The sequence below is a fragment of the Erythrolamprus reginae genome, chromosome 1 (genome assembly GCF_031021105.1).
Source record: "Erythrolamprus reginae isolate rEryReg1 chromosome 1, rEryReg1.hap1, whole genome shotgun sequence".
In the NCBI taxonomy this organism is placed as follows: Eukaryota; Metazoa; Chordata; class Lepidosauria; order Squamata; family Dipsadidae; genus Erythrolamprus; species Erythrolamprus reginae.
In genome coordinates, this window is record NC_091950.1 from 112,850,504 (window position 1) to 112,863,208 (window position 12,705).

Here is a 12,705-nt window from a genome sequence, read left to right on the forward strand (position 1 = left end):
GACTGTAGAGGAACAGAAGTTCTAAAAGTGGAGAATTTACTGGACAAGCACATAATAAACCCAACAGATCTAAGAAAATATAGAGTTCATTACCTATTTGTTAAACTTCATAGTAAGGGGTTTATTTAAAAAAAAAAAGATATGATGTGCTTATTCAATACTTCTATCCCTTCTGTTTGCTTAAAAGAATGAAAAACTCAGACAATTGCTGCCTTAGTGGCCATCTGTTGATGCTGTAACAGTCCGTGAGCCTTCCCGTTTTGTCAGGTTTATCCTTGTCTCTTGCTGAGATTGTGGATGTTCAAAGGAAGGTCAGCCTGTCCTATATTTACTATGCAGTTTGATGTTTTGCACATCACTTTTTGTTGGTTTATATGCATAATTCAATGTGCATTCGGTGTGCATAGACATGCACATGCAGACACACCCATTTACTCTGTGTGTCTCTCTGGGTGCACATATGTATGTATATATGTGCATGTGTGTGCATACCCATATGCGTATGTATCCCTCTGTATGTGTACACATGCACAGACACACATACAAAGCAAGATTTCAACCCAAGATTCAATGATCCACTACTGCATGAAGTACCTTGATTCTTCATGCAGAGCAATGTATATCTCAGCTAAAAGTCTTATACAAAGAAATTGATCCTGTCCTTGGAGAAATTGCAGTTGCAAAGCCTACAAGCCTACTTCATATGGCTCATTCTGCACATATTTTGATGTGCATAAAGCTGCATGAGTGTTTCTTTTCCCAGCTCCGAAAACCTGGGATGCTGACTCACCACTGCACTGCCCTTGATGACTCAACTCTTTGGGGAAAATCTGTGGCATTTTCCATTGCTCTTGATATTCAATGTGCAACTGAAGGCCGTTTCCTCATACCTCTTAAGTGAACTGTCCTATCCATGCTCTAACGCGGCATGCAGAAGCAGCATGCGGAAGTATAACTCTGTGAATATTTTATATTTCACAAAAATGTCAATCTGAAATGTCTCAGTCTGTAGCAAATATGAAACCGATGTTATTATTTATTGTATGCAAGCTTCCTGCTTATGCTGCAAATGAGGCATAACAGCACTGAACTACTTTTCCAAGAAAAGAGATAGGACCATATGTAACACTTTTTTTATTCTTTAAAAACAAATTATGGAAGTAGGGAGAGAAATAGGATTCAATTATTCTCCCATGGAATCGCTTGCCAAGATGTATCCAAAAACTTCAAATAAGTGAATTAACTATGGTGATCAATTGCCTGAACCAGGAACAATAACACATAGAAGGTGTTAAAGAAGTGATTACACAACAATTATTTATTAACTGCTTTTCTTTGGATTTCTTTTTAATGACAAAGAATATGAAACCAAACTAAAACATGTGTGCAAGATTTACTCATATGTGAAACTCTCCAAAGCTCTGCATTTTCCTTTCACAAAATGATCAGGTATACAAAAGTTTCTTATTTATATTAACCAAAGCAAGGTTTAAAAGGTTTTCTGCTGTCCGGGTTTTGTATCATTATATGGCAAAGCACAGAAAATATATATCATATAAAAATGGTTTATTACACTATTTGCATGAAATGCATCTTCTCTTTCACTTGAAATCATCAGTGATTTCATTCTAATTCCCATACCATTATTCTACTTCTCAAGGAGTTTTTTCTTCCTCTGTTTCTTTCTTAGAAATACTGTCTTACATTATAACAATCAGCTTTATAATATTACTATTGATATTGATTCTCTGATCCAGCAATTGCTTATCCAGATATTAATTCCAGGATTTTCTATCACTGGTTTCCCATGTGTTTTAATCCCAGGATAATGCTGCACATGTCAACACTTATGCTGCCCCCATGCACCCATGAACAGAAAAGCTTACCAGCCTGCAAACTTTATGGGTGCATCAGTTTGCCCAAAACTGTCAGAATCAGTACAAAGTGCACTTTTTTGCATGTTGTGAAGCATAGTTTATGCTAGCTTTATCTGACATTTAAGTTTTGCTATACTGCAATGCTGATTACGTTGGCAGGACCCAAGCTTTATAATGGACTCTGTTTGTCAGCTTATATCCATGTTAATTGGTGTTCTGTTTATCACTGTTTATTCCAATTAATCACAGGACAAACTTATGCTGCATTCTCAAAACCAGGTTCTGTGGTTTCAAGGACTTGTCAGTGCCATTAATTTAACATTTAATTTGAAATTCTAAATTATTGTCCTAGACAAACAAGTCTCATTTTGAGTAAACATCTTCCTAACTGCTAAACAAAAAAATGCCAAAAATAATATGATGCATTAAATCTAAGTGTGCACTCCTGTGCCCTCAATACAAGCATAATGAAGTTTTAATCCACTTTTTATTATGGAAAATTACAAATTCTAGTTACTTCCCCAGCTGGAAAGTTTAATGGCTTTGATTTTGTAAACCTATAATTTGCTTTTACCCAGTTATTGACAAGTTTCTGAAAGAATAAAACACTGTTTGTATTCCTTTCTTTAAATTAAATTGGGTTCTCTACAATGTCCTAGAAGATTGCTGATGTATAGAGAGTAATATGCTTTAGCTGAGAGAAATGCTCTGCTAGGTTTGGTTTACTAAGTTGCATTGAATGCATATTATCTTATAAAGATATACGGCACACACTGTTCTCAGGAAATATGCATTACATGAGTGCTGGTTAAAGATTCAACTTCCTGTTTTTTGTACTTCTAAATAATTGTATTTTGAAATGACCAATACCAGTGGTATATGCATGCAAAGCTGCAAAGCTTCAAAACTAGCGTTCATGCAAAAAAAATGCTTTAGATCATTGATCTAGCCTACAATAACTTTGGTCTATGCATGTTCTTTCAAACAGACTGCATGAACAGCTACAGTCTATCTTTCAAAATCTACAGTTTGTTATTAGTCCAAAATGTCTTAAATATTACCAATTCAACTCCGTGTCTTGGTGCATTCAAGGGGGAAAAAACTTGCTTGAAAAATAAACATTTGTTTACTACTTGCTAGTCTTACTCTACTTCAGTGAAGGGCTACAAATTTTTTTACTACCACTCCGTGGGTGTGGCTTATTTTGTGGGTGTGGCTTGCCGTCCATGTGACCAGGTGGGAGTGGATTGACGATCATGTGACTGGGAGTGGCTTAAAGGTCATGTGACTGGCTTAAAAGTGGCCAACATGACATCACTTATGTCAAGGGTTAGGGTTAAGGTGCCTGGCCTATCCTCAACTCAAAGAGATACAATTTCCCTCTCTATTTACTATTACTAAGTATCCAAAATATACTCTTTAATTCTATGTATATATGCCATATATGTACATACATATTACACACAGGCACACGTAAGCACAGCTCTTCTAAAATTATACACATTCAAACTCATTTATTGTGATAGGAAAATCATACCCAGAGTCCAAAAGGGAAAAAATGAAAAAAATTCAAAATTTTGCTACCGCTACTATGTACCTGTAGGAGCCCATCACTGCTTCCATCCTAGTAAATATGGTTGCTTACTGTATGAGAGCACAAATTTATAAAATCTTAATGGAGTCATGTCTTGACAAGTTCATGCCTGCATCCATATATTTTTCTTCTTTTGTTTGTTTCTTCTTCGTATACTTTGGGGAATGGCACAAGATGACCTTTTTGAGAGGCAGAAGTCTGAAGAAAGTGGCTGGACTTAGTGATGCTGCCAAGTGCCATTGTTTCATGGGCGGATTGCTTACCATTCCTATCAGTCCGCTGCATGTGCATCGCAATGTTTCACATGCGCCTACATGTCCCCAGTGCAATTTTGCTTCTTTGCAGAGGGATGATTTTCCTTCTGCTCATGCTCAGAGAGCTGAAAATTGTGGGAAATTAAAAGATGGTGGTGTATACGGGCCAGTAAAGACAGACCGAAGCAGTCGCACCAGAATTGAGCAATCGGCAGGCCGCTAGCGGAGTGGTGCACCAGACTGAGCTGGTAGAAACCCACCACTGCATTGTTTAGGGTGGACTAGATGTGTGAGGAGAAAGATTGAGAATTGTTTCTCTTTTGTTGTGGGTGGGTGTGTCAAGTTAAGTATTTTCTGCAGTTGACAGACTGTTCCCAACTGGTTTGTGATCACTGTCCTAAACTAACGAATGATTCAGTCCAGACAGATATTCATTCATAAATCCTTTATTTGGAAGCCTATAAAATATGGTGGGAAATAGCCTTCCAGAGATAAAAAATAATCCCTGTTGCTATAATAATAATACTCAAAAAGTGCAATTTATAGCTTGGCTTGCACTTTTAACCCCAAAGGAGCAGCATTAAAATCCAACCCATGCTATGAAGACGGGCTACAAGAATGGTGGAAGGTCTTAAGCATAAAACGTATCAGGAAAGACTTAATGAACTCAATCTGTATAGTCTGGAGGAGAGAAGGAAAAGTGGGGACATGATCGAAACATTTAAATATGTCAAAGGGTTAAATACGGTTCAGGAGGGAAGTGTTTTTAATAGGAAAGTGAACACAAGAACAAGGGGACACAATCTGAAGTTAGTTGGGGGAAAGATCAAAAGCAACATGAGAAAATATTATTTTACTGAAAGAGTAGTAGATCCTTGGAACAAACTTCCAGCAGATGTGGTTGGTAAATCCACAGTAACTGAATTTAAACATGCCTGGGATAAACATATATCCATCCTAAGATAAAATACAAAAAATAGTAAAAGGGCAGACTAGATGGATCATGAGGTCTTTTTCTGCCGTCAGTCTTCTATGTTTCTATGTTTCTATGAATAAGATGGTTGGATTCTTTTAAACAAAAACAAAAGTTTTATTCCTTAAAGTACTGCTAGTATTTTAGAAACCATTCCTCATCTATTATGACACTGACCTGAATAGTTATGACCCTCTATTAAATAATAAATAAATGTCTCCTTAGCAAATTAGCGGACATAAATAAAGTGTGTTTTCTTCCGTTCTTATGAAATCTCTATTGTCAGCTATATAATATTTTTTACTATTTGTGCTAAAAATAGGATTCAGTCATGCTTTTGTTAGTGTAGGATTTCTCATAGGAGTTATAACCAGGTAAATTGTTTTTCCATCCATTCTTCAGCTCATCATTTGCATCTGCCTTTGTTTCAAAGTCAATTTTCAATTCATCCTGAGAATAAATTTTTAAAAAACCATTAAACAACACAGGTGGTTATACTCAAATCCACAAGTGAAACATGCCTTTCTTAGTTATATACTTAGTTATATACTGAAATAATAGTAATCTGAATCTAACCATCTGCCCATCAAACAAATGAAGCTCTGATAATTCTATTGCTTAAAACTATACAAATTTTACCAGATTTTTCACTTGATTCATATTTAAATTTAAGCCTGCTCAATGAGTGTTCAACTTTATCGTGGTAAAAATCATCCAGCAGTAACTTGGCTAAATGAAGACATAATCAGTCTGATTCATTGGAATGGCTGTGGAATTCTGGAAGTTGTCGTCCACACATCTTCAACTAGTCAAAGTTTAGCAACATTGCCATAAGGTATTCAGAATTAGGAATGCTTTAGGAATTTGATAGTATCAAATTCTTCTAACGTAACCTTCTGAACAAAATAAATAGATTGGAACCAAATGATTCATCAGCCTTCACACCTTCCCAAATCTATTAATGCTATTCATAGCTCAAAACAATATGTATTTTAATTAATTAGAAATATATATATTTGAGGTGAAATGATTTAGTATGCTATCATATTGATTTTGGGACAACCTCTTAGAAACCATAAGATTTTTTTGAAGTCCAGTCGTTAGTGAAAATTTCTTCATGGAAAGGTGATGAAAAAATGAAATAGGACAGAGTATCAACAAACAGGATGGAGTCTATCAGGTTCAACCCCATCCATTGCTCCGATATATAGCCCCACGGAGAGGGATGGCATACAGGTCCAATTAATAAATAATAATAATAAATGTCAAAGAATATATCAAAGTAATAATACAATAATCTTACTTGAAGCTCTTTACTGTTATGATCCACTCCACACCAGCAAAATGTTTTGTATTTAGGAGACCAGAAACAAAATAGATTGCAAATTGGGCGGATTAATAGTGGTTTAATATCTTTCCCTTTGTTTGGACCTAGGTAGGACAAAAATCATTAATCGTCTATCAAAAAACAAATATTATTTTCTAATATTTTATACAAAATCTTAATTCTGAAAGCAGACATTTTCATGTCATTTTAAGTCACAATAATTATTTTAGTATAAAATAATTAGAATCCATGTCCTTAATTCATCCAGGAGTGTCGACAAATTTTGAAATAAGATGGAGTGGCTGTGGGTCTTGCTTCCCAAGGACAATTCCATTTGTCCGTCCATAACCCTGGGGGGAGAATCATTGACGCCCTCAGAGAGGGTCTGCAACTTGGGCATCCTCCTCGATCCACAGCTCACATTAGAGAAACATCTTTCAGCTGTGGCGAGGGGGGCGTTTGCCCAGGTTCGCCTGGTGCACCAGTTGAGGCCCCATTTGGACCGGGAGTCACTGCTCATAGTCACTCATGCCCTCATCACCTTGAGGCTCGACTACTGTAACGTTCTCTACATGGGGCTACCTTTGAAAAGTGTTCAGAAACTTTAGATCGTGCAGAATGCAGCTGCGAGAGCAATCATGGGCTTCCCCAAATATGCCCATGTTACACCAACACTCCACAGTCTGCATTGGTTGCTGATCAGTTTCCGGTCACAATTCAAAGTGTTGGTTATGACCTATAAAGCCCTTCATGGCACTGGACCAGATTATCTCAGGGACCGCCTTCTGCCGCACGAATCCCAGCGATCAGTTAGGTCCCACAGAGTGGGTCTTCTCCGGGTCCCGTCAACTAAACAATGTTGCTTGGTGGGACCCAGGGGAAGAGCCTTCTCTGTGGCGGCCCCGGCCCTCTGGAACCAACTCCCCCCAGAGATTAGAATTGCCCCCACCCTCCTTGCCTTTCGTAAGCTGCTTAAAACTCATCTCTGCCGCCAGGCATGGGGGAATTGAGATACTCTTTTCCCCTAGGCCTTTACAATTTTATGCATGGTATGTCTGTACATATGTTTGGTTTTATAATAAGGGTTTTTAACTGTTTTAGTATTGGATTATTATTATATGCTGTTTTATTGCTGTTGTTAGCCGCCCCGAGTCTGCGGAGAAGGGCGGCATACAAATCCAATAAATAAATAAATAAATAAATAAATCTTATCCATCCACTTGTCAATTTCAGCAACCTACATTGGACCTTCTGGTAACTGAAATTAATGCAGATCTTCTAGAAGCAGGCTACTTAAATCTTGACTAACAATGAACAATTAACCCAATGATCTCTGGCCATTAATTCTCACCCAAATGATTCAGTTAATACAATATAAGGAGTAAACTTAAAAAATTACACAGGGTTACATTTTGTCTTAATTATGGTAATGATATTCCCACCATATTTAAGCAACAGCAGGAACAAAATCAGCTTGATGATGTTCAGTGTGTGGAAATTAATAAACAGCATTGTGAAAATCTCCACAAACATATTTTTAATCAGTAGTATTGTTAACCAAATATCAAATGCAGTTCAGTTTAAGTGTAAAGAAATGCTCTTATAATGAGGGGAAGGCACCCTAGCATCACAAATATAATGATGGAATCTACGCCATCATTATATTTGTGAATAAATAAATCTTACTAAATAAGACATTCTTGAAGTTGTAGGGAATGGGTCAGTGAAGCAGAACTATTCACTTCATGAGAGATATAGATCATGGGTGTCAACCTCATGTCCTGTGGGCTGGATTTGTCATGCGCTGGCCTTGTCCCTGCCCAGTTTAGCAAAGGTAAAAAAAATCCCAATAGTGTATGTCACATAATGCCACGATGACAACAGGGGTTTGACAGCCCTGATATAGACAGTTACTCCATGCCAATCACGGAAGCGCAATCTCAGCTAGTGGAATAGCCCACCAACTCATTCCAGAAAAAAACTATTTTGGAACCCCTCTGCAAAAAAAAAAAAGCTGATAGGGTCCAGAGGGACTTTTTTTAGTCCCATCCTCTGGAATATTTTCCTGCTGGAAATTAATCAGCCCCCACATCCTGGCCTCGTGATAGGAGTGTTTCATGCTGGGGGGTGATTGATCTACCCTTGTGTCACCTGTCCTCTTGGTTTTTAGTCTTATTTAATCTTGATTTATTTTTATTTATTTATTTGGTAAATTTATATGCAATCTATCTTGTGCTTCGAAGTGATGTTTTGCATTATCCTTTTCTCATTTTGCAATCCATTAGCTATCTGTGTCCTAATATTTAGCTGAAATATGTTTTTCTACAAATTTTCAACCATTTCTTATAGATCTTCCCTTTTCTGGTATAGCAAATATGCATGTTACCTGAATATTCTCTTCTCCAAATTAAGCACATCCTTTTTTTCAAACATTCCTCACGGAACTTGGTTTCCAGCCCTCTATCCAATATCCTTCTTAAATGCGAAGCATGAAATCTGAATATAGGTCTCTGATATTCCATTTCATTTCTAGCCATGACTTGTTCAATTGGAACTGAATTGACCAAAGAATGGCAACCAGATGAAATTTTTCCTTACAGTTTGAGAGGTTAACCAGCCTTCAGAATGCCCAGATCATTGAAAGTAAAGCTATCATTTTGTTTGTTTCAAAGAACACTTAAAGTCCATGAGTAACAGAATAGTTAAAAATTAAGATTGTTTTCAAGTCTGTGAATATCAGAAAAGAACTGACCTGTCACAAAAGTGATCAGTAGCCCTGCAATTATGCATCCAATGCAGCCAACAGCACTATAATAGAGATACGACAAAGAATACCAGGAATCTGCTAAATAAGGCCTAGAATGGAATAAAATGGAACAAAGTCAATAATTGCTGTGCTGTGCACACAATTCCCTTACCAACTGAGTTCAAATCCTAATAGCATATAGATGATTGATAAATTTCAAAGCAATAATAAGTTTAATTGCAATTTAATGATACTTAAATACAACAAAATAGATGATGATGATGAATGATAGATAGGTAGATAGGTAGATAGGTAGATAGGTAGATAGGTAGATAGGTAGATAGGTAGGTAGGTAGGTAGGTAGGTAGATAGGTAGATAGGTAGATAGGTAGATAGGTAGATAGATAGATAGGTAGATAAGTAGATAGGTAGATAGATTAATTGTAATAGTAGGCTACAATTACTGTGGAAAGGAATTATGAGCTACTGTCATAAAATATATAGATGTTTAGATAGGATTGGTACCTTTCAGCAGGTAAAGTAGGAACTATGGGGACAACCATATCAGTACTATTGCATCCAGCAGTTGAAAGGTAGAGTGGCAGAGTTTTTGATGGTGGAGCAGGATACACAAAAGCTCCAATGCCGACCCAAAATGCCAAAGTGATTCCAGTAATGAGACCACCAAAAGCACCCTTAAACAAATGCAACCATGAAAGAAGTATTATTCAAGTTGTCAAATTTTAAATACCTGTAAATCGTCTAAGATAGGAAAAGTATTTGTCACTTCTGAAGGACATCAGCTGCAGCATCTCCTAATACCTGGCAAGGGACTCAAAGTTTATGAAGCAAGAAGATTGCCCATATCACATCCCAATTAACGATAAAGTGTCATGAAGGATGGACCTTTTACTATGTTTGCTATTTGTTGAAATATTGAAAATCAACAAGATTTTAGAGTATAGAATATTATGCAAAGACAATGCTATTCTTGCTACTTACTTTCCAATTGGTACAAGGAAAAAGAACTCCTAGTGTAAATAATCCCAACATAGGTCCTCCACACATTCCATGGATACTAAGTGAAGCCTAGTTAGAAAACAAATCACAATTATCAAATATATACTGTATATATACGTGTATATGTGTATGTGTATATATATGTGGGGGGGGGGGGTCACATGTTTTTTTGCTGAATTTGAAAATTAAGGGAGACTAGGATAGATCTATTTCGGCCTTACTTTGGCCTCATCAGCTAGCTAGCTATATATATAAAATATTTCTGATATATATTTCTGATATATATATAATAAGGCTGAAGTTATTAGCTTTGTGCTGCTTTGAATATGGAATATATTCAAAGCAACACGAAGCCAATAACTTCAGCCTGATGATGGCGAATGTGATTTTGCCGAAACATTGCAAAGACACTCAAAATAATACACAGGGTAAAACCCAAACTCAGAACAATCTACATACTGTCTGTCTGTCTGTCTGTCTATACACAGTGTTTTTTCTGAGCAAATGGTTCTTGTACCTGTACATGTGTATATCACTGAAAGAAATAATTTAAACATAAAGTTTAAAAAGTCTTCTATGAATTAACAGGGAGAGGGGCGGCATACAAATCCAATAAATAAATAAAATAAATAAATAAATAAAAATTAGTCACTTGTAAAAAGAATTTGGCTATATTAGCACAATTTTATTTAGAAAACGTCAAATGAAATATTTAGAAGCAAAAAAGATTGCTCAGAAAATTCACTTCTATAACACTATCCAACTTAAGCTACCTCATCTACAGTAAAAAAGAGATGTATATCTATCTTCAAAAAGTTATGTGTTTTCCAACATGAATTGCTTATTCAAATCCATTTTAAGCAGTCTTTTATTTATTTATTAAACTCATATGAAGAGGCAACCTATAGTTCTTTATTTAAATATTAGCCCTAAGAATTTGCTTATAAAGACACTCAAATGTGTCATAAATATGTAAAATTATTGCAAACAATAATTTCTGTTTTCTTAGGTCCATCCAGGAGATTTCTGTGGTATGTATGGCATGGCGTACATGGTGAAAGCAGGAGGACACTGCATACTTTCATAATTTAGGATTCATGAATACAAATGAAATTCAATTTAATCCTGCATATACACTTTGCCTTTTAAATGCTTTATTTATTCTCAAGGATAAAAGCGATAACAAGTTTAATCAAAAAGAAAAGTTGTTTCAATTAAATAGGTTCTATAATTATTCTTGCTGATGATAATGTGTAGGGAAAGCAACTGATGATATATGATTATGAATGGGTTTAATAGCGGATAAGCAGTCAATGAATTTAATCTGAGCTGAGCTCTCTAGACTTTTAAAACTATCTGTCACACTTTCTCACTATGGAATTTGAAACTTATTTATTCAGGGAGGATGATACAAATTCAAGGTCATACCAAACATTCAATTGTGTGGTTACCTGCACAACACCACCCATGAATGATGCAGCTACAGCCATTGTAGTACACAGCCCTCCAAATACTATGCCTGGAGAAAGGGAAGCAGTTTTCATTACACACACATAGAAACATAGAAACATAGAAGTCTGACGGCAGAAAAAGACCTCATGGCCCATCGAGTCTGCCCTTATACTATTTTCTGTATTTTATCTTAGGATGGATATATGTTTATCCCAGGCATGTTTAAATTCAGTTACTGTGGATTTATCCACAGTACACACACACACACACACACCACACATATTCAACAGATTGTTGACAACTAATGACAGCAGTGGATGGATTTCAAAATTTCCTCCTATCAAAAGAACATTCCCTGGGATTTATTCCGTATGGGACTTTCCAGAAAGCAGAAAGTTTGAGGTAGAACATTTGCCTATTCTTCTCTTCTCCTTTAACCTCCATAATTGCCTGAAGTTTTCACAGATGATTTTCATAGAAAATAACTAGTTAAAGGGAGATGAGATTAGTTGAAATCAGTTTCACATTTGCTCCTTCAGCAGAAATTCCCAAGAGATTTTCAACCTATTATTCCAAATTGCATTATACAATATGATGCTGACTTTTTCATTTTGGCACTTTCTTTAAAATAATCTTTTCCCCTTTCATGTTGCTGTTTTGAGAACTTCAAATTTCAATTACTCATGGATAGAAGTCAGTATAATTTCTAACAAAAGCATTTTTAATGGCTTACTTTCAGCAGTGGGCTACTAGCCGGAATGCTAAATTGTGCTCATTGCAGCAGCTCGTAAGTGCTTGCGGGGCCAGCAAGATTTTGCTTCTGCACCTGTGGAGGTAGCAATATCGCACATGGAGCCCCAGGTGCGCCCTTGTTTCAGCGAGGTTTTTTGCTGCCACGCATGCCGAAACATGAGAACACCTGTGGCTCCGTGCACGATTTTGCTACGTCCACAGGTGCAGAAGTAAAATCGCACTGGCTCTACAAGCACTTACGAGCCACGGCGGCAAGCACAATTTAACGTTCCGGCTAGTAGCCCACCACTGCTTACTTTGCATGGAAAAGGTTATAAGAGTTATCTATCATATATTTCATCTCGAATAATTTTCATAGGACATTATAGGGAATGTCAATAACTGAAGCATTCGTTCTATTATGATGCTACAGAATGACATTTCCATGATCTCTTTGAGCATTAATATTTAAATCACAGATTATTAAAGTAATCCAGTCTCTTACTTGATTATCCATGTGTATTGATGGATATGCTTTTATTTATTTATTTATTTATTCATTCATTCATTCATTCATTCATTTATTGGATTTGTATGCCGCCCCTCTCCGCAGACTCGGGGCAGCTGCTAGGTTGTATTCATTCATTCATTCATTCATTCATTCATTCATTCATTTGATTTTTATGCCGCACTTCTTCTTAGACTCAGGGCGGCTTACAACATGTTAGCA

General features: G+C 36.4%; 1 protein-coding gene across 1 annotated transcript in view; it reads right to left on the bottom strand.

Annotated features, from left to right (window-relative positions):
• Positions 1–4,155: 4,155 nt before the first annotated feature.
• SLC5A12 (solute carrier family 5 member 12) overlaps positions 4,156–12,705 on the bottom strand; it is a 29,534-nt gene continuing 20,984 nt past the window's right edge. The window contains exons 10-15 of the mRNA XM_070761957.1: positions 11,243–11,310; positions 9,774–9,860; positions 9,297–9,466; positions 8,778–8,881; positions 6,002–6,129; positions 4,156–5,148 (exon numbers count right to left, since the gene is read on the bottom strand). Of these exons, the coding sequence (XP_070618058.1) occupies positions 5,011–5,148; positions 6,002–6,129; positions 8,778–8,881; positions 9,297–9,466; positions 9,774–9,860; positions 11,243–11,310 (695 nt within the window). The 3' untranslated portion in view covers positions 4,156–5,010. The remainder of the gene's footprint in view (positions 5,149–6,001; positions 6,130–8,777; positions 8,882–9,296; positions 9,467–9,773; positions 9,861–11,242; positions 11,311–12,705) is intronic.